Source organism: Echinops telfairi, unplaced genomic scaffold (assembly GCF_000313985.2).
Source record: "Echinops telfairi isolate 266 unplaced genomic scaffold, ASM31398v2 ScPeMD7_6080;HRSCAF=6971, whole genome shotgun sequence".
Taxonomy (NCBI): Eukaryota; Metazoa; Chordata; class Mammalia; order Afrosoricida; family Tenrecidae; genus Echinops; species Echinops telfairi.
This window is the reverse complement of record NW_022109980.1, coordinates 4,028,738-4,052,871: the sequence shown is the minus strand read 5'-3', so window position 1 is coordinate 4,052,871 and position 24,134 is coordinate 4,028,738. Positions and strand designations below refer to the sequence as shown.

The window sequence follows — 24,134 nt, the reverse complement described above, 5'->3', positions numbered from 1 at the left end:
TTGGGTTGTAGTGGGTTACATGTAACCCCCCTTGGGCTTTCTCTCTAATGAAAAAATGTAGGCTGTATTAATGTACTGTAAATCTGCAAAAGAACATTAAATTCAACTTTGTGAAAATCAAGGTTCCTAACAAGTGTTAATGAATCAACAAAAATGATGCCTATTGCCCTTCACAAGAATATTTAAAGATAAGTTGATCAGGAGAATCTTTTAGGTGTTGGGTAGGAAGCTGATTTACACTGAAGCCTTCAGATTCAAAATAAAAAGCTTTTGTTTTCACAAGAAAATACACATGAAGGGGCTTTAAAAGCTCATGTAAAAAATGGAATTAAGATGATGGGATTTTAATAAAAGCTATTTTTTAAAGCTCCTTGGGTCAGTATTATTTTCTTGCCTCAGCAATGTTTCTACCCTTTCAAAGCATCTGTTTATAATGCTTGTAATTTGAGGCCACTTAAAATAAGGGGTAAGTGTAGTGACAGTTCGTAGATGCCTTGAAATTCCCCTGGTTAAGTGAATTCTGTAATGATGTAATAACTGTGATGTGTAAATGGAGATAACAACTGGCACTGGCTCACAGGGCTATTATCTTACAGAATAAGTGGATCCTTCCTCACATACACCTAGGTTCTTTCCAAAATTCTGCTATTATAAGAAATGTTCGGTCACAGAAACTGCACCAGAGAATATAAGCATTTAAGATTATGATATTGTCATTTTTCCAACAGATTATGCTGATTTATATTCTCATCAATTTAGAGTATTAAACGATTTTTAAAAACATAATGTTTGCCAAGATGTGTTTGAAACCCAAAAGAGAAATTTCATTTTAATATACATGTCACAATGTAGGTATGGTTAAGCATATTCTCATGATTAATTTATTGTTCAGTTCTACCAATCATCTGGTTCATAATTTTTCACAATTTTCACAATGCTTTCTGGTCTTGTTGATTTGTAGAAATTACTCTTTCATTCAAATATTTTAGGTGTTTTGTTTTTTGCAATATTTGTAAAATTGTATTTTGTGTAAAGTTTTGTCTGTACTTTATTTGCTTTGGCATATTAATGCCATTTAATTACACTAATACAATTGGATCAACAATGCATTTGGTCACAAGGTACTTTGACCGTTGTGATGGGAGAGCCCAGACAAACCAGGTGGTTGGAAGAATATAAACACTGGCTTCAGAATCCGCCTCAGTAAAGGTATCTCTTTCCCAAAGATAACTTTATACTTAAAATATTTTATTGAGCTATAATTAACATATCATACAATTCACAATCATATCAAGAAATGTACAGCCATCACAAGTAACTTTTGGAACATTTTCTTCTTTCTTTTACCCATTCCTGCTGACTCCCCATTTCCACCCAAACCGCTCCTTCCATGCCCGCAGAAAATTGTTAATCCACAGTTGCTGTCTTCATAAATCCATCCATGACTTCTCAATACAAGAAATTATACAAAGACAAAAAATACAGGACACTTTTCTAGATTCTATGCACAGAAAATCCTTCTTTAATCATATTCCATATGAAATTCCATTTTTAAATTTTCACAAGATTACATCTATGGCATAATCTTATACTTTCTTTTTAATATTTATGTCTTTTCTTGACAATTTGGAAATTATTTGTTGTAAGTAATGAATGAAATAGGAATCCAAATGTATTTTTCCCCTCAAATAGAATCTAGTTGTTACAACTGATCCTATTACTTGCAAGTAGGAAATGCCACTCTCATATTATATTCCAGCGTGCACATCTGGAAGGAGCTCTGGTAGTTTAACAGGTTGGGAAGCTAACTGCAAGGTCAGCAGCTTTAACTACTTGGGACAAGGATGAAGCTATGTACTCCCGTAAGGACTTAGAGCCTCGGAAAATCACAGGGGCAGTTCTACCCTATCCTACAGGGTCACTAAGAGTCTAAATTAGTCACTAAGTCAGAATCGACTCAATCTATGGTAGTGAGCTTTTGTGAACCAGTGTTTCTATTTTTAATTCTGTTCAACTTCTCTCATGTCCAATGCCAAAATTTTAAAATTGCTATGGCTTTCCAGTATGATTTTATTGAAAATAATAATAAAAAGTAAACTATATTGGAGTACACCACATTCATTATTTGAGAGTTCTGCTGACCTATCCTAAGCGAGCTTTCCAAAGTAAAAAGGCCTCTACTCAAAGTCTTCTTTTATAATAATCACATTTTATTATTAAATTTTTTCACTCATGACAGACTTCGCAGATTTTTTCATATGACTTAGAAACAGGGAAATTTTGATGTTATTTCATTGGTGTGGGGGGGGCGGTTGATGGGGAGGAGGCACTATATTAACACAACAAGACCGATTTTAAACTTGGGTAATTGAAGTTCTATGAAAAATATGATGAAGTCCTAGGAGATGCATACACTTTACCAGTGTCACAAAATATAAATAGCACATTTTAAAATACAGTGCTTCACTTCCTTTCAAATGCAACTAAACGAGTGTAAAACTAACAAGAGTGTTAACAAACCTAGGGACAAGGGAAAAACCAAGTGATCCAAATCGGTGGTGAGGAGGATGTGGGAGGTCTGGGAGGGCATGATCAAGGGTAATGTAACCAAGAGGATTTGCTGAAACCCTGGTGGGGACTGAGCCTGATAGTGGGACAGAAGTCAAAGAAAATAGAGGAAAGAGCTGGGTAGCAAAGGGCATTTATAGAGGTCTAGATAAAGACATGTACATATGCAAATATATTTGTATATGAGGATGGGGAAATAGACCTATGTGCATATATTTATCAGTTTACTATTAAGGTAGCAGAAGGACATTTGGCCTCCACTCAAGTACTCCCTCAATGCAAGAATACTTTCTTCTATTAAATTGGCATTCTATGATGCTCACCTTCCTGATACAAGCACTGAAGACAAAGTGGGTGAATAAGCAAATGTGGTGAAGAAAGCTCATGCCCAGCTATCAAAGGATATAGCATCTGGAGTCTTAAAAGCTTGAAGGTAAACAAGCGGCCATCTAGCTCAGAAGCAACAAAGCCCACCAGCCTGTGTGATCATGAGGTGCCGAAGGGATCAGTTATCAGGCATCAAAGAACCAAAATTCTTATCATTGTGTGCTCACCTCCATGATACGATCACTTAAGACAAATGGGTGCATAAGCAAATGTGGTGATGAAAGCTGATGGTGCCCGCCTATCAAAAGATATAGCGTCTGGGGTCTTAAAGGCTTGAAAGTAAACAAGCGGCCATCTAGCTCAGAAGCAACAAAGCCCACATGGAAGAGGCATACCAGCCTGTGCGATCACAAGGTGTCGAAGGGATCAGGTATATGGCATCAGAACAAAAAATCTTACCATAGTGAATGAAGGGTATTGCAGGGTGGAGACCCAAAGCCCATTTGTAGGCCACTGGAGACGAGCCAGTCAGGGTGCGATGTAGCAACGATGAAAAATACAACTTTCTTCTAGTTCCTATATTCCACCCCCAACTATCATGATCCCAATTCTACCTTGCAAGTCTGAGTAGACCAGAGGATGTACATTGGTACAGACAGGAACTGGAAACAGGGAATCCAAGGCAGATGATCCCTTCAGGACCAGTGGTGTGAGTGGCGATACTGGGAGGGTAGAGGGAGGGTGGGTTGGAAAGGGGGAACCGATTACAAGGATCTACATGTGACCTCCTCCCTGGGGGATGGACAACAGAAAAGTGTGTGAAGGGAGACGTTGGACAGGGCAAGATAAGACAAAATAATAATTTATAAATTATAAAGGGCTCATGAGGGAGGGAGGAGCGGGGAGGGGGGAGAATGAGGACCTGATGCCAGGGGCTTAAGTGGAGAACAAATGTTTTGAGAATGATGAGGGCAATGAATGTACAAATGTGCTTTACACAACTGATGTATGTATTGATTGTGATAAGAGTTGTATGAGCCCCTAATAAAAATATTTTTAAAAAGCTAACAAGAACCAAACCCCAAATTGGCGTTCCTAACTTGTTATAAATTTTACTGAACCATTTGATTTTCTTGCACTTTCTCAATTTCGCAAAAAAATTAAGATTCAAGCTGAATATTCATTCCATAATTTAAGATACTAAATAAGTTAGATTCAAATCAAATTTTACCTAGTACTCTCTTTCATCACTGAGATGTATACACGTTAATAATATGCAACAAATACATACTTACTGTAAAACAAGAGTGAGTAATTTTATTGCTTGTACTGCAACATCATATTCTTTGTCTAAAGTCATAGACACAATTCTATCCTAAGGACACAAAAATAAAATAGGTTTAGGGGGAAGACAAGGCAAAAAACAAATGTTTTTTAATAGTTTGAAATACCAAAAAGAGGACTAACCTTGAACCGACTGGTAAAAAGCTCCAGTTTGGAATTAAGCTCTTTGTTATAATAAAGCCCTTGTAGAGCGGTAAGACATTTGAGTCTTACCTCGCCTTGCTAAATAAAGGAAGAAAATACATTAAAATCCTTTGGCTATTGAAGGTGTACACAATATTCTCCTTTAAAATCTGAACAGTGATCTACACGACAGCAGTTCTTCAGAACCCAACATCTTTAAGCAACAAAAGGAATCAGGATAGGTACAGAAGACTACCACCTTTGGTGTAGCTATTTCTATTGAGTAAAAATTAGTAACTTTCTTTGAAAATCTGTTCAAAGAAAAGCTACAGTGAAAATTAGTAGTATTTCAGGAGCAGCTCAGAGACATAAAGCAAGGCACATCATTTTTGGAGTTTTATATTGCACATAGTTATTTTGACACTATATACTATACTTTATTAATGGGCAATAATAGCTTTCTGAGAATTTTTTTTAATAGTGTGAGAATTACCAAATTGTGACAGAGACACAAAGTGAACACATGCTATTGGAAAAATGGTGCCAAGAGATTTCATTGACACGGGGTTGCCAGAAACATTCAATTTCAAGGGGGGGGGGCAATCTGCACAGTGCAATAAAATGAGATATAGCTGTGTATGTCACAATAAATGTTCTGTTATCAAAAATAATTATTTGGAAAGAATAAAAACAAGGAACTTCAAGATTAAAAAAGAGAGGCAGGCTCGAAGTAGTGTCCGGTGGGGGTGGCGGTATAGATGAGGCCAATCATAATTTAGCATATGACTAAGATAACTGGCTCTCAAAAGGGACAAACAAAACTGAGCAAGTATCTTTAAGAATAACTGTATAGGAAGTAAGAGCTCATCTTACTCTAAGTACTATTTCACTACCACCAAATAAACGATGCTGGAAAAAATGTTAGGATTCTGAAAGTACAGAGGATGTCATGTGATGCATGCCAAGTTTTAACAGAGTGCATTGAATAGTATGAAAAACACAAGCTTGCAGGAATGTGGCCCCTGAAAGATCTACATGCTAATAATTCCTTATGGAGAAGAGCTTTATACAGTCAAGCCAACGTGTACAGACAAATGGGCGGTGGCACAAATCTTACCTTATCATGCATAGTCCAACCAACATATTTTAAATAACTGTCATTAAGAAAGGCATCACTATACATTTTCATCCAAATACCAATCTCTTCAATGCAAATAGCTCTGATTTCTGCTATTGCATCGCTGAATGGAGAAAGAAAATATTACACATATTAGAATCACCACATGACTTATGATTGATGCAAAAGAACTATTTCACAGCTACTCTGAGCATGACTTAAAGTATTACTGGAGATTAAAAATCAGAACTGAGCATGATCCCAAGATCTTATAAACTTGAAGTTCACAAAACATAATGCTCATTATATAAACATTTAAAATTAAACAAAACTATAAATAAAACCCCACTGCCACCTTCAAAACCATGCCCTAACCCAGGCATGCCCACATATGGCATATAGTGTTCATAAGACAACGGGAGCACTACTCTTGAATCGAGCATAATTTTCAGGACAAGATTTAGTTACATATAAATAACACTGAGGCCAAGCTCAGATGGGACTTCAATGTCAGCTTAAATTATTTTAAATTCATCCTGTAGGTACTGGTGAGTCATTAAAGGTTTTGTAGCAGAGGAACAGCACGATAAAAGGGTATAGTAAGAAAAGCTGCAGTCGTTTATAGGCAGAAGATAATGAACTAAAGGACTGGTTACAATAGAAATGAAAAAGTAAGAATGGACAAGGGAGAAGTTACAAAAGTATGAAGCTGATTAGATAACAACTGTCCCAGCCTCTGCTACTAACATTCAAAGAATAGGTTACATTGTACACACTAGTAAAGTGGCCTGTTTTTTCTTCTGTGCTTCAGAAATAGGGAAGCAAAAAAAAAAAAAAATCAACCTACTTTAGCCTGATTTTCCCAATAATATGGGCAATGGAAGCACAGAGGGTCAGCAGTCAGATGCACATAGTACACCCAAAAGCAATTAGGCAGTTTTGCGTGCCAAGTGACTCGACAACAACTCTACCTTCAACCTGCTGGACAGCTGAAATTCAACTGTGGCATGATTCCACTTTTCAGATGGGAAACATCAAATTGAGAACAGTTAAATAACTTACCCAGAATGTCTCAGTCAGTGGCAGACCTTAGAATCTAATACGGATCTACTTCTAAAACTCTTTATTGTCAAAACAATTACAGATGCAGACTAACTTAGTACAGTGCTAGGCTAATGAGGGCTGGGAATGGGGATAAGCCTTACCGATATCTATGTACAAACACTCCTTTAAATATTGCATTCATCATGTTTTCTATTTCATCTTGATTTTCTTGAAGCTGAAAACAGTAATACACAATTTCATTTCAATTATACAAAAGATTTAGCTAAAGAACATCAAGAAGCAAATGTGGTTTATCAAGTGTTTAGGTGATCACATCTAACTTTGATCATGCTAGACAACAGTAACCACATAGAAAATTAATAGCTATTGTGTATCAAGCAGATTCTAGTTACCTTGAAACATGAAATATCTGATTTGGCTTTTACTGAGCAGCTTAATTTTTCTTAATGATCAAAAGTTCACATTTTATAAAGAACTCGTATACTCTGTTCTTTCTATAAATATCATTATATAGCATATATGCATGTTTAAAAAGCCAAGCAATATTTCATTAGCTAGATATTTATAGCTTAAGAAGTGCCTATTCAAATAAAAAAATGAGTAGAATAACGAGGTAAATAATTTTTGCCCAAATAAATAATTTTGAGATGGATCTAAACATTTCAACTTTTGACTTACTCTCATAGATTTCCAATTCAGAACTAAGAAAAAAAATATTTTGAATATTATCCAATAAAAAAAGTTTTGCCAGTTCCAAATAATGCTAAACAGGATTGTCCTTTGTACAGTCACTAAATCCCAAACCAATCTCACTGCCATAGAATTTATTCTGACTCGTAACCCTATAGGACAGACAGAATGAAAGGTATGAGTTTCTGAGACTGTAACACCTTGTCTCTCCTGCAGAGCTAGTCGGTGTTTTTGAACTGCTGACCAAGGAATGACATTAGCGGCCCAATGTGTAACCACCATAATTCCAGGAATCCTATTCTTATAGTCATTAGAACAAATAAATTTGTCAAAGGTAAAAGCTACATTTTAATACTGTGTATCTTTGAAAATGTAACCATAACTAGAAGTATTGTTAGATAGATTTATATACAAATCTTAATGTCAAATAATTCTTTGTCATTCTATCTTTATAACCTTTAAGGTCATGATTTTGAAAAGTAAGGCAAGCTGTCTGTTCAGCTAATGAATCCTGTGATGAAATTTTTAAAGTACATAAGTGACTGAAGTATTAATTCTTCATTCCAAAATAAATGAAAATCATGTGTAATTACAGTATATGAAATTAGGCATGAGGAAAATATGGGCAAAGAGATTTCTGTAACTTTTCTTCAACCCAGGTATTTGTTTCAAAGTTTTCAAATAGAGATAAAATGACAGCGCTCAAAACTTTAGTAAGCAAGTTTAACGATTACCATATAAATATTTGCACTTGATTGTACAAACTAATTTTTTAATCAAATATCAAACATTGCCTATTACACATAAAAACAGCATATTATTACCAGATTGTAAAATGTTACCAGCAAGTCAGGAATTTCAGTGACAAGTATGTGTAAAGCAGCAAGAAAATTTCATTATTTAGTATATGATACGTAAGTATTTTTCTCAAAAGTTTAATTTGGCAGTGCTGACTATCAGATAACTTACACTCTATCTTTGAGAGTCATTTCACCCAATTTTTGTTTTACCAGAGTACCAAACTGAGTGAGGTGGTTAGGACAAATTTTCATAATAGAAATGAATAATGCTAAGGCTCTGAGAACCTAACAGGGCACAGAGGCATCCAGCTCAAACTACACTTCCAACCTTCATACTCAAAGGTAGAAGAGGCAAATGTAGCAGAGGTTTTACATGAAGCCTCTCTATTACTGGCATAAATTTTCAACAAAAGCTTGCAAGTGAGACACCCTCCCCCACAAGAAATTATTAATGATGCAAATAGTTTTATCGGAAGTACAAAGTAGTGACAACCAGAGGATCGTACATTAATAGTGAAAATATTCACTATGCAAGCGTACCTCTTTCCGCTTCTGTAGCAGGAGTTCTAGCCGCTCATTGGCTCTTTTCCCAATCATTTTATTCCGCTCTGCCTCATACTGTCTTTGTGTATTATCCATATTAATGCTAAGATTTAGCGCCACATTCACCAAAGCTGTCATCAGCTTCATAGCTATTTTCAAGAGGGTAAAATGTTGAATAAATTAGTCTAACAAACACAAAGTTTTACAATTTAAAAGCAAATTACAAGAAATTAAAAACATCGAGATGGGCGGCTCTGCTCTAACAGAAGAGAAAAATACAGCTGCAACAAATAGCAATATTATAACAAAACAGTACCTAATGTGCACTGGCTACTTACCATTACCAGGTACCTGTGTTAGTCAGCTTCATGCATTACCTCTTAATCCTCCCATCTGTCCCCCTATCATTCACGAGGAAGCTGAAGGTCAGGGAGATTAGGGAACTCGTCTCACATTATATAGTCAGTAGTTTACCAGGATTACAAAGCAGGTAATCCGACCCCAAACTTCATGTCCAAATCCCACTCTGCTATAAATGACCCTACAAAGATCTTTCTCATGAGTTCATGATTCAGCTTTTAAGTCAATTAATATAGCAATCATTTTACCATCTTGATAAACATGATTATATCAAATTTTGCTATTTAAAAATTTTACAGAATTTCCTCAGTATTTGCTTTCCTTTAATTTTCAGTCCTGGAGTAGTTCAAGTGGTTTATAGGTCTGCTACTGGCAGAAAGATTTGGGGTTCAAATATACCAAGAAACACCAAGAAAAAAGGCCTGGCAAATCTAGATGCCTCATAGCCACGAAGACTCTACAGAGTTCTAGGTTGCACAAGTTAGGTTTATCAGGAGTTCTAATCAATATTTAGGTAACTACCATTGATAAATATTTGAAAGACACTAATACAACTGAAGAACAGACCTAGTTACTGAATCTAGAGAAAGATTCTATGTCTGTGGGGGGAGGGGAGGACACAAAACAAAAACTCTTCCCACATAGAAAAAAAAGTTTTTAAAGTAATGCTTAGATAGATAATTAAAGGCAAGCCTCCTTGATTTACTGCATGCGGACACCAAAAACCACATTCAATTGTGGCATGGAACAATTTTCACTGTAGTGCATCTGAAACAACAAAAGATTTCGTCCACACTGACTTTAAATCATTCCTCGATTTCTGAGTCTCAACAAAATGTGGGTTCATTTCACTTAAAATTTAAATATTAAAAAAAAGACCCAGACTAAAGTTATTCAGAAGCTTTTAAACAAAACTCTACTTTTTGCAGACTGGTAAAAAGAGGAGACACCATCTAGGAAGGGCTATCACACCTGTGCCAAAACAAAATCCAAACAACTGCCCCTGTCCCAACTATCTCCTCAAGTTTGCTATCAGCATCCTTCCATGAGGGTACGAGTTTCAAGAATCCAATTACTGTCTTTCCCTTTGCTGTGACGTAGCAATCACGTGGGTTGCCCATAAGAAACTGGCCATACCAGACTGTGTACTGAGCTAGTCACAAAAGGATAAATACTGTATAAGATCACTGTTATAAATGAAAAAAAGAAAAAAACTACCCAAGATAAAAGTTTTTCACACCTAAAGACACAGGTTTGGATGGGAGGGAAACGGAGGCAAGGGGAAACAATCAGCTATAGGGCAGACAGGTGTAAGGGGGAAGATAACTCTAAAGGGGAGGGCAGGGCAAGCTACTGGGAGCCTTGCTAAGTTATTTAAGTTATTGAATATGAAAATAATTATCCAAATTAGAAACCCTGACATAATTCAAAATATAAACATTTTCAAAAGGAAACAATTTCAAAAGGAAAAACAACCCACCACCACACACAGAATGCCTTTACCTTCCAAATAGAAAGCAAAATCCTATTCTACAGAATTCCCTCAGAGGAGAGAGGTGAGGAGGGGGTACTCTGAGCTGTTAGTAAAGCAATACAAAGACAGTATTGCTAAATACTGACCTGCCAGGGTGCTTGTATGTCGAAATGCTCTGACTTGGGAGTCAGACAATCCAGTAAGGAGAGAGATTACTGTATCCATCATGTACTCATCATATATGATACTATATTGACATTGCCGTACTAGTACACCAATGAATTCACAAAAACTGGATTTGAATTTCTTCCACTGAGGACCAGCCATAGTAAGTGGATAATCTCCACTGTCCTGAAAGAAAATACGTATCACATACATGATTTACATTTCACTGTTTTTTGAAATACCCTAAGCCAAAGCACGAAAAGACATTATCTTCGACTTATCTTAGACATTGCGTCTAAGATAATATCCAATAAATACTCAAAGTAGGCAGAAAAATAATATATAAAAGTTGAGGTCCCTTTGAACACACTTGTGATCTTTTCATCAAGCTCACATGGACATTCTAGAATCACTTTAACTATGAAAGTATACACCTACATCTCAGGAGTCAAAAATAATATACTTCCCCTACCAAAGCTAAGCACAACTCTGATAAACATAGAATATACTTAATAGATTACTACTGGTAGGAAATGAGACCCAAATTAAAATAGCTTTAAACACATTTGAAGAAAAAATATTCTCATTAGAAGACTTAAAATTCAACAATTGTACAGAGAGGAACTTTTTCAGCAAATTCACTTCTATCATTAGATCATTTTCTTTATTTTTTAAAGTAAAGTCATGTCAGAGACGAATTAAGTTCTATCGATACACTATTTATGATTATATCTGGCTCAGAAAACAATATATAAGGAATACTTAGAATTAGAACATATACTCTAAACGCTTCATCCAAAAATACAACAGCAACTTCCTCAGGAAGAATGAAAATTCTTTAAATATAAAAGCTATTACATACATGTCATAATTCCAAATTTTACTACAAAACCAAAACAAGTAAGATAAAGTAGTCTCTCTCTCATCGCCATCAAGTCGATTTGGACTTACAGCACCTCTCTAGGACAGAGTAGAACTGTCAGAGATTGTAAATCTCTACATGCGTAGAAAACCTACTTTCTCCCTTGGCCTGCCTAGTGGTTAGCAGCCCAATGCACAACCCACTATGCCAGCAGGGCTCCACAGACAATGATAAAATAATAATTACTGGGATAAATAATTGATTCACAGAATATAACGGAGAGTCCAAAAATAAGGCCTTGAATTTATGGATAATGATGCTCAACAAAGATGTGACAATCACTCAGTGGGAAAAGAAGAATCTCTGCAAGAGATGATGCAAGGATTTCCATGTGCATAAGCACCGATTTCCACAAAACAACAATTATGTTAGACCTCAACCCATGTATGTAAATGAACTTACATTGGGTCAATGGCCTAAGTATCAAAAGTTTAAAAATCCTAACATTATATTTGGCAACTATAGTCTCAGATATGACACCAGAAGCATAAGCAAAGAAAGACAAAGACACAAAGTGGACTACATCGAAACTGTAAGCTTTTAGGTATCAAAGCTATTATAAACAAGTGAAAAAAATCAAGGCACAAAAGGGGGGAAAGTACTTGCAAATAACATTATCTGACATACCCAGAATATATAAAGAAGAATTCAAGAAGACAACACAAATTAAAAGCGGGTAAACAATTTGAAAAGTCATTTTTATAGGAAAGCACATGTAGCTATGTTCAATACAAATGAAAACCAACATAAGATATCATTTAACGTCCAGTAGGGTAGCTATTATCAAAACAAGGTCAAAAAACAAAAATGTGTTGGCCAACGGTATGGCAAAATTGGAAGTATCAAACGCTGGTTAAAAGATTAAAAGGCACACAGCCACAATGGGAAACAGGTCTGCCCATTCCTGGAAAAGGTACATACATTACCAAATTACCATAACCCAGAAATTCCACTGTGCGTGCGTGCGTGCATGTGTACCCAAGAGCACTGAGAATAGATGACATTTCTAATAACCATTTGCAATGGTCCCAGGAGTATCATCCACAATAGAAATAATGAGCAAACAATAGAATGCTGACCAGTTATAATAAAGAATGAAATTATGATACATGCTACAACATGAATGATCGGTAAAAATGTTATTCCATGTGAAATGTTCCAGACACGCAACAAAGTAATGTATGCTTCTACCACAGTGGTATCTAGAAGAAGAAAATTCAGACAGAAACTAGAACAGAATTTGCAGAAGGATGCAGAAATGGGAGGGTTTGGTTATGAGGGCTAGAGTTTCTATATGGATTAATAAAAACCTTGGGGAAATAAACAAGAGTTATGGCTGCACAACAATATGAATGTAATTTATGCCAGTGAAATGTATCAAATTTTTTATTCTTTATTAAAAGTTTTATTAAATTCTAAAAAACAACTAAAGCATAATGCTATACGTAATTTAAATGACTAACTTACTGGCTAAGGCCTTCTTTTCACTAAAATTTGAGTCTACTATCTTTTCAGAGAACGTGCATTTCAAATATGAAAAACAAGTGATAAATAAAGTTTTACATGAGTGGGACTTACCTCAACCTTATATCCATATTTTCAAACCTTAACTGAAAGAGTTTGCAATGTGAACACTATGATTAAGATAAATTTGTATAGCAACTTTCAAAAAGATTTTGCAAACTGCAATACCTTGTTTAACATTTCATCTACAAGTTGAACTGCTTCTCATGTGAAAATAAGGCCCCAATACTCTTTCTAAATGTTTTCAACATTACCTGATACACTAAATTGATTGACAAAGTGAAATGTATTGCTAATTATTGTTATTTAATTTAGTGACATGCTCAAATTTTATTTCTTTCATAAATGATTATTTTATTTTTTAGTATGAAGGTCCACACAATAACATTTAACAGCTGAAGGGTAAGAAAAATACAGTGCTAATAATTACCTCAACTACTTGGGGATTAATTAATGGAACTTTGTGATTATCAAAATCAAAGCCTTTCAAAAATTTGTCTATGTAACTCAGCAGATGGTTTAAAATATGAAAATAAAAATAATTTATAAATTATCATGAGTTCACAAGGGTGGAAGCTGGGGAGGGAGGAGAAAAAAGAAGAGCAGATACGTAGGGCTTAAGTAGAAAGAAAATATTTTTTTTAAAGAATAGCAACATATGTACAAATGTGCTTGATACAACTAATGGTTTGTTCTAAGAGCTGTAAGACCCCCCCCAATAAAATAATTTAACGAAAAATTAAATAATTGAATGAATGAATGAATAAATAAATAAAGGAAAAAAGGGAAAAACTAGTCTACCTTTTAAAACAATAGTTAAAAAGCGCCATCAGAACACGCAGAGCGAGCGACGAGACAAAGTTTTCTACCTGAAAACTAGTGACAGTTTTGAGTGAGTGGCAATGAAATACAGGTAATGGGGCGGGGAGAACAGGGAAAGATTCCACTTCTGACTCCTTGGCTAATATTTTGATCCTAATTATTCATATTTGAAACATAGGAGAATTTTATAACCATCTAGTATATTTTCCTTTGCCTAAACGCACTCATTCCTCAAAGCTGACCAAAATGGAATTTTTGTGTTCTTATACTCTATTTTATACTCTATTTGTATTTGAAATTTGAATTTATTGACAGTAGCTATCATTTACTAGGTCCTTATTATGTTCCAAAATACTGTAAAATAACAAGAAAATTTCAAACAGTATTTAATTCCATCTATAAAAATAACCCTGAGATTAAATATTACGATGCCCAAATTACACATATTGAAACATGCCAAGACAAAGTGCTCAAAATCACAGCTATGTTTGAGAGTCAAGATGAAATCTGATATGAATCCTCTTACCCAGCTAATATTAAGACTCAGAATTTAACAAATATATGCAAGAGTAAATGAAGATCGATATGCTTAAAACTATCAAAACATTTAGGGTGATAAGTTACCTCATCAAATTCTTCAGTCATTTTTCGAATTATTTCAGAGTTCTGCATATGTCTAAACATTTCCGCCGTGACAACTCCTGAAATTTTCAAGTGTCAGAAGTTAATACATGGTATAATGAAAAGCACAAAGAAGACTTCTGGTAGAGTCTCCAAAGACGTCTAGAGTTACATCATGTGATCTTCATGATACTTGCAAATACAGCAAGTTGAACTGTTTCTCCTTTGAAAATAGTATAAGTACCACTCTCAATATGCACAAAAAACAGCCCCCCGCATCTGGTAGGTGGCTTTCTTCCTAGCACAGTCTATCTTGGCCAGTTCTAACTGGAGTAACTTTACTCAGGTCTGTATCATCTTACAGTCTTCGCCCCTTTAATAGAATGCACATGTCATAAAAAATGAGGTAAAATCCAAGGTAACATTTAAAACCTTGAGCATAAACCTAAAGATGATAAAGAAAAGCGTAATAGGTTGAATTGACTTAAGCAAGGCCTCTAAAATCCATAAAGATCTAAGAAATATTTATTAAGCTGGGATGAACTTGATGAAAATGGATTTTATTGCTTCTATCTTCCATGGGCTGTTAAGTAGTAAATTCCCAATCCTTGAAAAGTCTGTAATTTAGCTAGAAAGTGAGGTGGTATTTCCTGTTTGATTTTGTTATTTAAAACAAAGGAAAAATGCTTTTATTTAAAGCAGTAAATAATAAATGTCATAAAATGAGTAGAAATGTGTGTGTATATAAGTAAAATTGCCTGGGGGGTGGGAAGGGGGATCATTATAAAACGGATCAAGAGATGATTAAGCTTTTGAACCTGGTGAAGATATGTAGATTTTTAACAAAGAATGGAGAGGAAAAGAAGTGAGGGGCTAAGTCACTGGCTCTCAAACATAGTTGGCTAAAGTGTAGGTATCTGCTTTTGCCGGCCACTTATCCCTGTTCTGGTCAAAGGTTGGTATCACCCACATTGGTCTAAATCACAAGGGAGGGGAAAAAACTAGAAAGAGATCAAAGAGAATTCTATGAAAAAGCTATGAGCAGAAGACGATACAGGTACAAAACGTGTGTGTGTGTGTGTGTGTGTGTGTGTGTGTGTGTGTGTATCTGGCACTAGGTTTCCAAACTATCATTTCGATTGGGTTGTTATTTGCTTGCCAGTTTAATTACAAATACATAAATATATTAGGAACAAAATAAAATCCACTGCCTGCATCTAGTCTAACCCAACTCACAGTGACCCTGTAGTGACGTCATGAGTTCAGGAGAATATAAATCTCGATGACAGCACAACACAGAACACACTATATAACGAAGGCTCTTTAAATACAGTAAAGTGATTTCTAAAATGATAATGTCTTGGTACAGAAAGATGAAACATATAATACAAATTTTTTAATTAATAACCATTTCTTTCAATTGACAACATCTCTTTTCCATATGTATTATATGCAGGCAGGCATATAGAATAAAAATAAAAATCTAAAAACAATACAGTCCTTTCCAATTCCAAACCAGAAACTGATATTTCAGGTGCTTCACTATGAGCATGCAATTTAAGCCTCTCCAGAGACCTAACAAAACCTAAAGTAGTAGGGCAGAAACTAACATTCAATTGAGCCTACAATATGCCAGCCACATCGCATGTGTGTAGGCCTGGCAACAACCCTATGAAGAAGTCACTGTGAGCCCTGCTTTACAAATGAGGAATCTACGGTTAAGAGAGTTAACCAATTTGTCCAGGATTACTCATCTATATCATGCTGCCTCCTCAAAGTGAAATCTATTTCTAGTGGTGCCCTGGAAGATGCTTTATCACAACCCTAAAAAGAAAAAAAAATTATCATTATGTTCTGATTTTTAAAGAAATCGCCAGCTTTGGGGAGAAAGCACCAATTCCCTAATTTAGGGGGTGCGGGTGGGGACCATACTCAAAACTCATAGGGGTTTATGTTTTCATTCTTGAGTCAGGGATCCCCATACCCAAAGGTCCTGTACACTATACAAAACAAGAGAAAGACAAGTAACTAAATCCCTGGTACACTATTAAACAAATAGTGACATGTAGATCTCAAAACTATTTTCTGAAAAACACTTGACTTCTAAAACCTTCCATCTCTCACCACATGATAACAGTCAAAAATCCAAAAGTAAGGGGAGCTGATATCAAGGGCTCAATGGAAAGTACATAGCTAGAAAAGAATGATGGCAACATATGTACCAATATGCTTGATACAATTGATGTATGGATTATTATTATGAGTTGTAAGAGCCCCCAATAAAATGAAGGGGGGGGGATCAAAAAATAAACAGAGAGGGGTCACTGAGTAGAAAGAAAACTTTTTGGTTTTTAATTGGCTAAAGCTCAGAGCCAGAGTATGTAACAGAATAGAATTGTCCGGTGGGATTCCCCTTGAGTAGGATTTGACGCAAAAGCTTATAACAAATCTTGACATGAGCAAACGACCAGGTACTTTCTCCTGGTGGCTTTCAATTGTCAACCTTTCTGTAAGTGGCCTAGAGGTTAACTATTGCTAAATCAGGGTTCGCTGACAGGAAAGTAGCTCACATAGCCCATGCATTTATATTCCTGCTGCCAGCCCGAGTCAACTGTCTGAGGGATGTGTGGGACAGGTAGCAACACTGTTAGAAACTGGTAAATGGAAAAGTAACTGATGAAGAGGCAGGAAAAGGAAAACCATTGGTGGTAGAATGACTGACAATAACGAACTGTCATAAGAGATTTTAGTGGAGGGTCAATCAATCAACCATCCAAAGCCTAACAGCTTTGCATGACTAGAGCTCAGGATGGTGATACTGGGTCCACAGGAAAAAGTTTAAGGAGATTCGGTATACTTAAGAACATACAAAATGTAATTTAATGTGTCTACGAAGAATTCTACAAAACAATTTTGTGTGTTAACTGAAAGCCCTTACTGACTTAAACATTGAATATAATAATTTCTTTTATGCAGATTATTTAATTACAAATTAAATGATTATAATGCTTGCATCTAGTTGATAATTTACATGTTCACAAACTTCAAAACTTGTAATTCTTGACAATATACTTCATAACAAGCTAGGAGGTGGCTTCAAAGAGTTTCTGTAAGGGGGGATAAAAACTTCTTAAAGTTCCATCATCTATCCAAAGGTTAAGGCATTAGTTAGAAAGTCCCTGACCATACTAATAGGCCAGAAAAAGATTGAATCTGGTCACGGCAAACTGGTCTATAACTTTGTTTTTAAAACTCAGAGACCTAATTAAGAAAATTAAATTTACAATTCCCTGTCATTTGAAAAGTTAAAGCTTAACTACACAGAGAAGCCTAAAGTTAAAAAATAAGTTTCCCTAAAGTTGAAAATAAAGAGTTTAAACTCAGGATATTTAGTAGTGCAATCAATCTTCAATTTTCAAATAATCTACGTAGAGAAAGGGCATGACCGGTGTCTTAGGTATGTGTATGTTTGTACACACGCACACACAATGGTAATTGTGGCCGTTCTAGTGCAGAAACATGGTCATTGGAGTCAACCTAGTTCACTATATTACCCCCTTTAAGCTGCTAAAAATTTAACTTCTGAGTATAGCTACCTTATTTAAAATCCAGATTTAGTGAAATCAAAGAGACTAAAACAATCACAAAATGCTCTCAAAGTTAGTTGAGTTGGTATGATGATCAAAGACTTTAGATCTATCGGGCCTTCTGCAAAACAAGTTGTTTATGCATGCTGTCCGTTTATGAATGTTGTCAGTCGCCTCCGATAAAATGCATGTTTTTATAATGTTATTTGTTTACCAATTCCAACTATATTACTTCTTAAAAGTCACTGGCCTGAATAAAAATAGCTTTGGGAGCTCTTGTTTCTGATTTATTTAAAGCATTCTGATTCTCCAGCATTTAAACTTTTTAAAACTCTATTTTTTTTAACTTTAGACTTAATGCCCATGTTTTTGGTGTTATTTTCATTAAAACTGCAATGCTCCTGGAAACCCCCCACCCACCCACCCATAGAGCTTATTTGCTTGGGCATTTTCTAGAATTTCATGGATGGAACAAGTATTGTAGACACAGGAGAGTCAGTCCATGACCTTGATTCACTCGTTTACAGATACGGATCAGGATGTATGGCTCCTCGATTGATATAATTTTATCCCCCAGCCAAATGTCTTCCTTAAATATTTTTGTCCCACACAGGGCAGTTCTCTGTTGTATACTTTCCACAGCCCTGCACCACAATCTCTTAGAATACAACATACTTTTTTATGATCCTGCTCCTGCGCCACAGCTTCTCAAGCTATTATTTAAAAAGGTTAATTTCATCAATACCTTACTTAACTTGCTTTACTTACCTAAGTACTTATTTGTTTACTGTTATGCATGGCACTTTATTAACTACCTACACTTTAAAATTTCCTGCCATGTGAACCTGTATTTCTTCACTGTCTTTCTCCTCCCTTCTTAATCCATGTTTTTGTTTCTGAAACAAGATGCTGAAAGTGGGAAATACATCTTCTAGAAGCATTTAGCAATTACAAATTGTCACATTGTAAGATAACTTTCACATGTGACTATAACTGCCTAAACGGATTTGTCTTTATGCTCTTTTTTCCTCAAGTACTATGTATGGATAAAATGCAATGAAGCTGATACCTTATTGTTATTTCCAATGCCACTATCTCTTTTACTAAGTACAACGAAAAACAGATGATTTAAGAATATTCTCCTTCTAAAATAAACATTTCTTACCTTTACAGCCGGAACACTGAATAAAAAAGTTGATGAGGTCAAGAAGTGCTATATCTCGGTCATGCTTGTATGATTCTATCCAATCATCAACCACCGACTACAACACAGATGAGGAGGGCGTGAAATTAAGCTTTTTATATGTTCTAAATATCAATTATGTCTGATGAAAGTCATAAGATTAAACACTGAGTTGGAGATTACTTCATGTTGATATGCATACTTATATAAATGACATTTAAAGTTCAATTTTAAGGATAGACTCAAACTGAGTAAATGAATCACTTGACTGCACAAATTGAAGGTTAACCTTCCTATATTTTGCTTTAAAAGGTATCTGAAATTCAACTATGATATACAACCCTACAATGTTGCTTTGTTTGCTAATGACACTCAATGGATCCTAGAAAATAATTTAAAATTTACAACCAGCTTTCTTTTTTTGGTTATATTGTGGTAATATGTAACTTATTAGAAACACTAGAATGGAATAAAAATGTTTAATGCATGCTTAGGTATATGAGAAAATGCAGAAAAACTTTTTTTGCCCCCAATAGTGAACGCTAATAATCCTATGTTAAAAGTCAAATTAAAGACTAAAACAAGGTTAAGTAAGAGTTCATGGAGCTAAAGAGTTATTTTGCTTTATAATTTAACCTATAGATACAATGCAATCCATATCAAAATTCCAGTTAGCTTCTTGGCAGAAAGTGAAAAGCTGTTCATAAGCTCTTACAGTAATGCAAGGGACATGGGGCGGCCAAAACAATCTTTAAAAAGACAAAGTTGGAGGACTCACATGATTTCAAACCTTAATGCAACGCTGCAGTAATAAAGACAGTGGACTACTGGCATAAGAACAGACATACAGAGCAAGTACAGAAATAAACCTTTAAATTATGGTTCATGATTTTCGAGAAGGATGACAAGATATTCCAATAAGGAAAGAATGAGGCAACTGGATAGTTACATGCAAAATAATGAAAACGGTTCCTACCTCACACCATACAAAAATAAATTCAAAATAGGTCATGGACATAAGAGCAAAATTCACAAAACCCTTAGAAGAAAACATACAAGTAAACCTTCATGGTCTTGAGATCCAACACCAAAAAACTCACTGCCATCAGGCAAATTCCAACTCTATAGAACAGAGTAGAACTGCCCTTGTGAATTTCCAAGGTAACCATTTACAGGAGTAAATAGAAAGCCCCATCTTTCTCTCCAGAAACTGCTGGTGGGTTTGATCTGCTAATCCGTGGTTAGCAACCCAATGCATAACTTACCACATAACAAAGCTCCCCAGATACTAAAAGCATGAGCATAAAAAGGAAATAGAGGAACAGGCAAATTGAACATCATAAACATTAAAAACCTTAGTCACAAAAGGACAAATATTATCTGAGACCTCCACTATAATGCTAAAAGCCAAGACAAAAATTTTATATCAAAATGGAACAGACTTTTGAAAATTCACATGGATGGGAGAGAGGGCAAGGATTGGAAGATATCAAAGCAACAGACTGGAAGATTCACAGGTACTGATTTGGGTGAAAGGGAAGATAGAGGTCCTTAAGAAAAGAAATCTGGGAGGATGAGCTAGAAGGAAGATGAGGCAGAGGGCGTGCTGAATAGTTTCAACTACTGAATGCAGAGTTGACTCTGAAATGTAAATGCCAACTAATTCACACAAAAAATTCATCAAAAAAGAGGTGTGGTCCTTTTGCCACCCGGTGACCTATACCCACCATAAAAACCTAAGACCTGCTGCCTCTGAGTCTAATCCAACTTATAGGAACCCTACATAACAAAACAGGATACCCCATAGGGTTTCTGAGGTTGCGAGTGATCATTCCAGAAGAAGATTGGCTGCTGGGCTGCTGGTGTATTCAGGTTAGCAGTTGAACATTATTACCTAAACAAACCACTCCTGACATGTTGGTTCCTACTCACAGGGACATTAACGGATAGGACAGAACTGCTCCCATTGTGTTTCTAAAGCTGTAAATCTTTGCAGGAGCAAACTGCCCATCTTTTCCCACCGAGAGGCTGGTTGGCAAGAACTTTTCGTTTGCAGCTAAGTTCTTCATTCACTGTGCCACCTGGATTCCTTCATATCCCTCCACTGGGGTGTCTAAATAATTTATAATGCATCAGTTCTGTGGAGCACTGTGTTGTTTGTGGTCAGTTGGTACTCAGTATCCATCCTCACCTTTTTCTGTGTTTTCCCATATATGGTATATATGGCCTTGTACCAGGAGGGGAGTGCAATGGACCACATGTTCTGTGGTTTCCAAGATGAGGTCAGAAAAGTTAATGCAACATCTCCATTGGTCTCTTGGAGCACTAGCAAGCCAGGCTCTCAGGAGGCGCGCTTCAAACCCAGCTGTACCATGAGCCCCAAGAAAAGACCAGTCGCAATTGCTCCAGTCATCCGCTCCAGTTGAATAGTCTTACAATTCACTCTTGATGTATTATCTAACACAAATTGGGGGGCATGTATATATGTGGTTCCCCATTTAATTTTAACTATTATTTTAAAGTCAACAGCCAGTGTTGTACTTACTTTCAAATTAGTGAGTTCTGCATATCCCAAAGGCCTAACACCTGGTCTCTGATCAAAGAATTAGCGATCTTGAAACAAGCAAAGTCTGACACATATAATAAGAGTGTTTTCAAAAGGCTTGTGGAAAAATTCCATTATCTTTCCACCACCACCCTCCCCTTTAACCACTTTTTGGCTTCACAAGTACATGGTTAACTAAAAAATGTATATGCTAAGTGTTATAATGGAAAGATCAAAGTAATAAAGCCGTTTGAGAAGCAGATATAGTGTCTGGAAATGCTTCCCAGAAGGAGTGCCATTTGAGCTACTAGTAGGTCTTATCTGATAAGTGAGGAAGAAAAGATTATTCCAGACAAGACCAAGAGGAAGAACAAATAGGGGACGGACCACCTGCAGTGGTTGGAGAGTACAATGTATGCTATAAGAAAATTTGGGCTGGAACTATTGGATCAGGAAGAACCCTTGGAAGTTTCTAAGAAGAAACTCTCAATCAAATTTCAATCTTAGGAAACACACTCATTGACCTGGAGATAGTGGGGAAAAGTCCAGAAAACCCACTGGTGAAATAGTGCAGAAATTTCCACTTTAAAGGGAAAAACACATTTAGAGGGAGAAAAAAAGGGCACAGAAGTGTAAACACATAGAAAACCAAAAGCAACACAAAACCAAGGAAAATGTTCACTCTACCATTAACAAAAGAATTCAACTTATTTTTTTGAATGTGCCAAAAGGTTGCATCAAAACCCAATAGAATAGACAAAAAGTAAAATGGTTTAATTTCACTGTGAAGGTATTGAGATATCTGATATTAACAAAAATGAAAGGTTTTGTGGAAAAACCTAATACATAATACAAGTAATATAATTTATCCCTTTATATTAAACATAATAGAAACCCACACTCATCACAACTGTATTAAAGTCATGTTTCCTACATGAATGCCTGAAGATGGATTAGAATGCAATTTGGTAGCTATTGTCCTCTGCTCTTTAAAATTGCTGAAAACTCAATTTCTATATTTTACATTTAAAAACCATTCATCCAAATTAGAATCTTTTAATTTATTAATAAAACCACACCCATTAAATAACTATGTTTAAAAATAAAACTTGAGCTTCAGTTAGGAAAAATAAAACAACTATGCCCTGTAGGTTTTATAAATTAAACTTTACTAAATATCTACGTTTATTGAATACAGTAATACTTCTTCAATTTTTTAAAGCCCATGTAGGCTCAGCCTATATAGTAAAGCCCTAAAGTGTCACCTCACACCAAGTGGAAGGGGGATAGGGAGATGTACAGTTTCTCCTTTTTTTAAGCAAACAGTCAACATTATGCTTATTCTACAATGAGTGAAGGTATGATGTGAATATGCCTCCCAACTAATTTTATTCTGCTAAGAAAACAAGCACAACCAATTAAGATTTAGAGGAGGCAACAGTGACCAAAGCAACTCAATTCACTAAAGCGGTGAGCAAATAAATAAATACATATTAGGTCAAAACTTCTAAATGGGCATCATACTTCCTGGGATATGAAGTCAAAATGATAATAGGAAGAAGGGCCTGGAGCTTCAACCAATGAAAATCTCTGGCCAATCACAGTGTGCATAGGATTGCCATGTGTTAGGAGCCAACTTGGCAGCTGCTAACAACAACATACAAGGTCAAGGAAAATGAACTCTTACGGTCATGGTTGAAATACTTCCTTTCTAAAAATAATATAATAGAAAATTCAAAACACAGATTAAAGGTGTTACCTCTGAATAACAGGGCCGATTGGCTTCTAAACAGTTGGCTGCATTTTTTAAAACATAGCAATTAGAAGCAAAGTTTAAAGATGGGATATATATATATTTATATAATTCGCTCACGTTTTAAAAATCTGGGAAGACAACCACAAATATTACCTGCATGGCACTCTTGCCCATTTTAACAACTTCAAACAACATCATGTTTTCCACTCCATTCTGTTGGTGATGACCGTTCATTCGGTTTGGACCAGAAGGAGGTTTTCCTCCTCCATTTCCACCTTTGCCCTTTTCTCCTGGGCCCTTTTTGCCTTTTTTACAAGTCTGTAAAAAGATTTAAAAGTTAAGGTATGGTTACAGCAGGAACTGCTGCTATGGTACATTATAATCACACACTTATAAAACGGAGGGTGCTTTCAGCTAATGCATCAGTCCAGGTGTTACAACAAAATGAAGTGGCTATGATGGTTAGCCTCTTTACGGTGTTATGTTTTATCCTCATTTGTATCACCAGATACCATGCTCAGCCTCTGGAGTCACACTGCTTGAGTCCAGATTTCGCATCCTATTAGCTGAGTAATCTTGGCAAGTTACAAATAAACTG

The 24,134-nt window shown here is 35.7% G+C and overlaps 1 protein-coding gene across 2 annotated transcripts in view; it reads right to left on the bottom strand.

Moving 5' to 3' along the window:
- Window positions 1–24,134, bottom strand: part of STAG2 (stromal antigen 2) — a 76,083-nt gene that overhangs the window by 42,727 nt on the left and 9,222 nt on the right. For both annotated transcript variants that reach the window (XM_004713057.2, XM_004713058.2), the window contains exons 3-11: window positions 23,690–23,854; window positions 19,218–19,314; window positions 14,469–14,545; window positions 10,558–10,762; window positions 8,575–8,726; window positions 6,685–6,758; window positions 5,480–5,603; window positions 4,363–4,461; window positions 4,191–4,270 (exon numbers count right to left, since the gene is read on the bottom strand). In XM_004713057.2, the coding sequence (XP_004713114.1) occupies window positions 4,191–4,270; window positions 4,363–4,461; window positions 5,480–5,603; window positions 6,685–6,758; window positions 8,575–8,726; window positions 10,558–10,762; window positions 14,469–14,545; window positions 19,218–19,314; window positions 23,690–23,854 (1,073 nt within the window). The remainder of the gene's footprint in view (window positions 1–4,190; window positions 4,271–4,362; window positions 4,462–5,479; window positions 5,604–6,684; window positions 6,759–8,574; window positions 8,727–10,557; window positions 10,763–14,468; window positions 14,546–19,217; window positions 19,315–23,689; window positions 23,855–24,134) is intronic.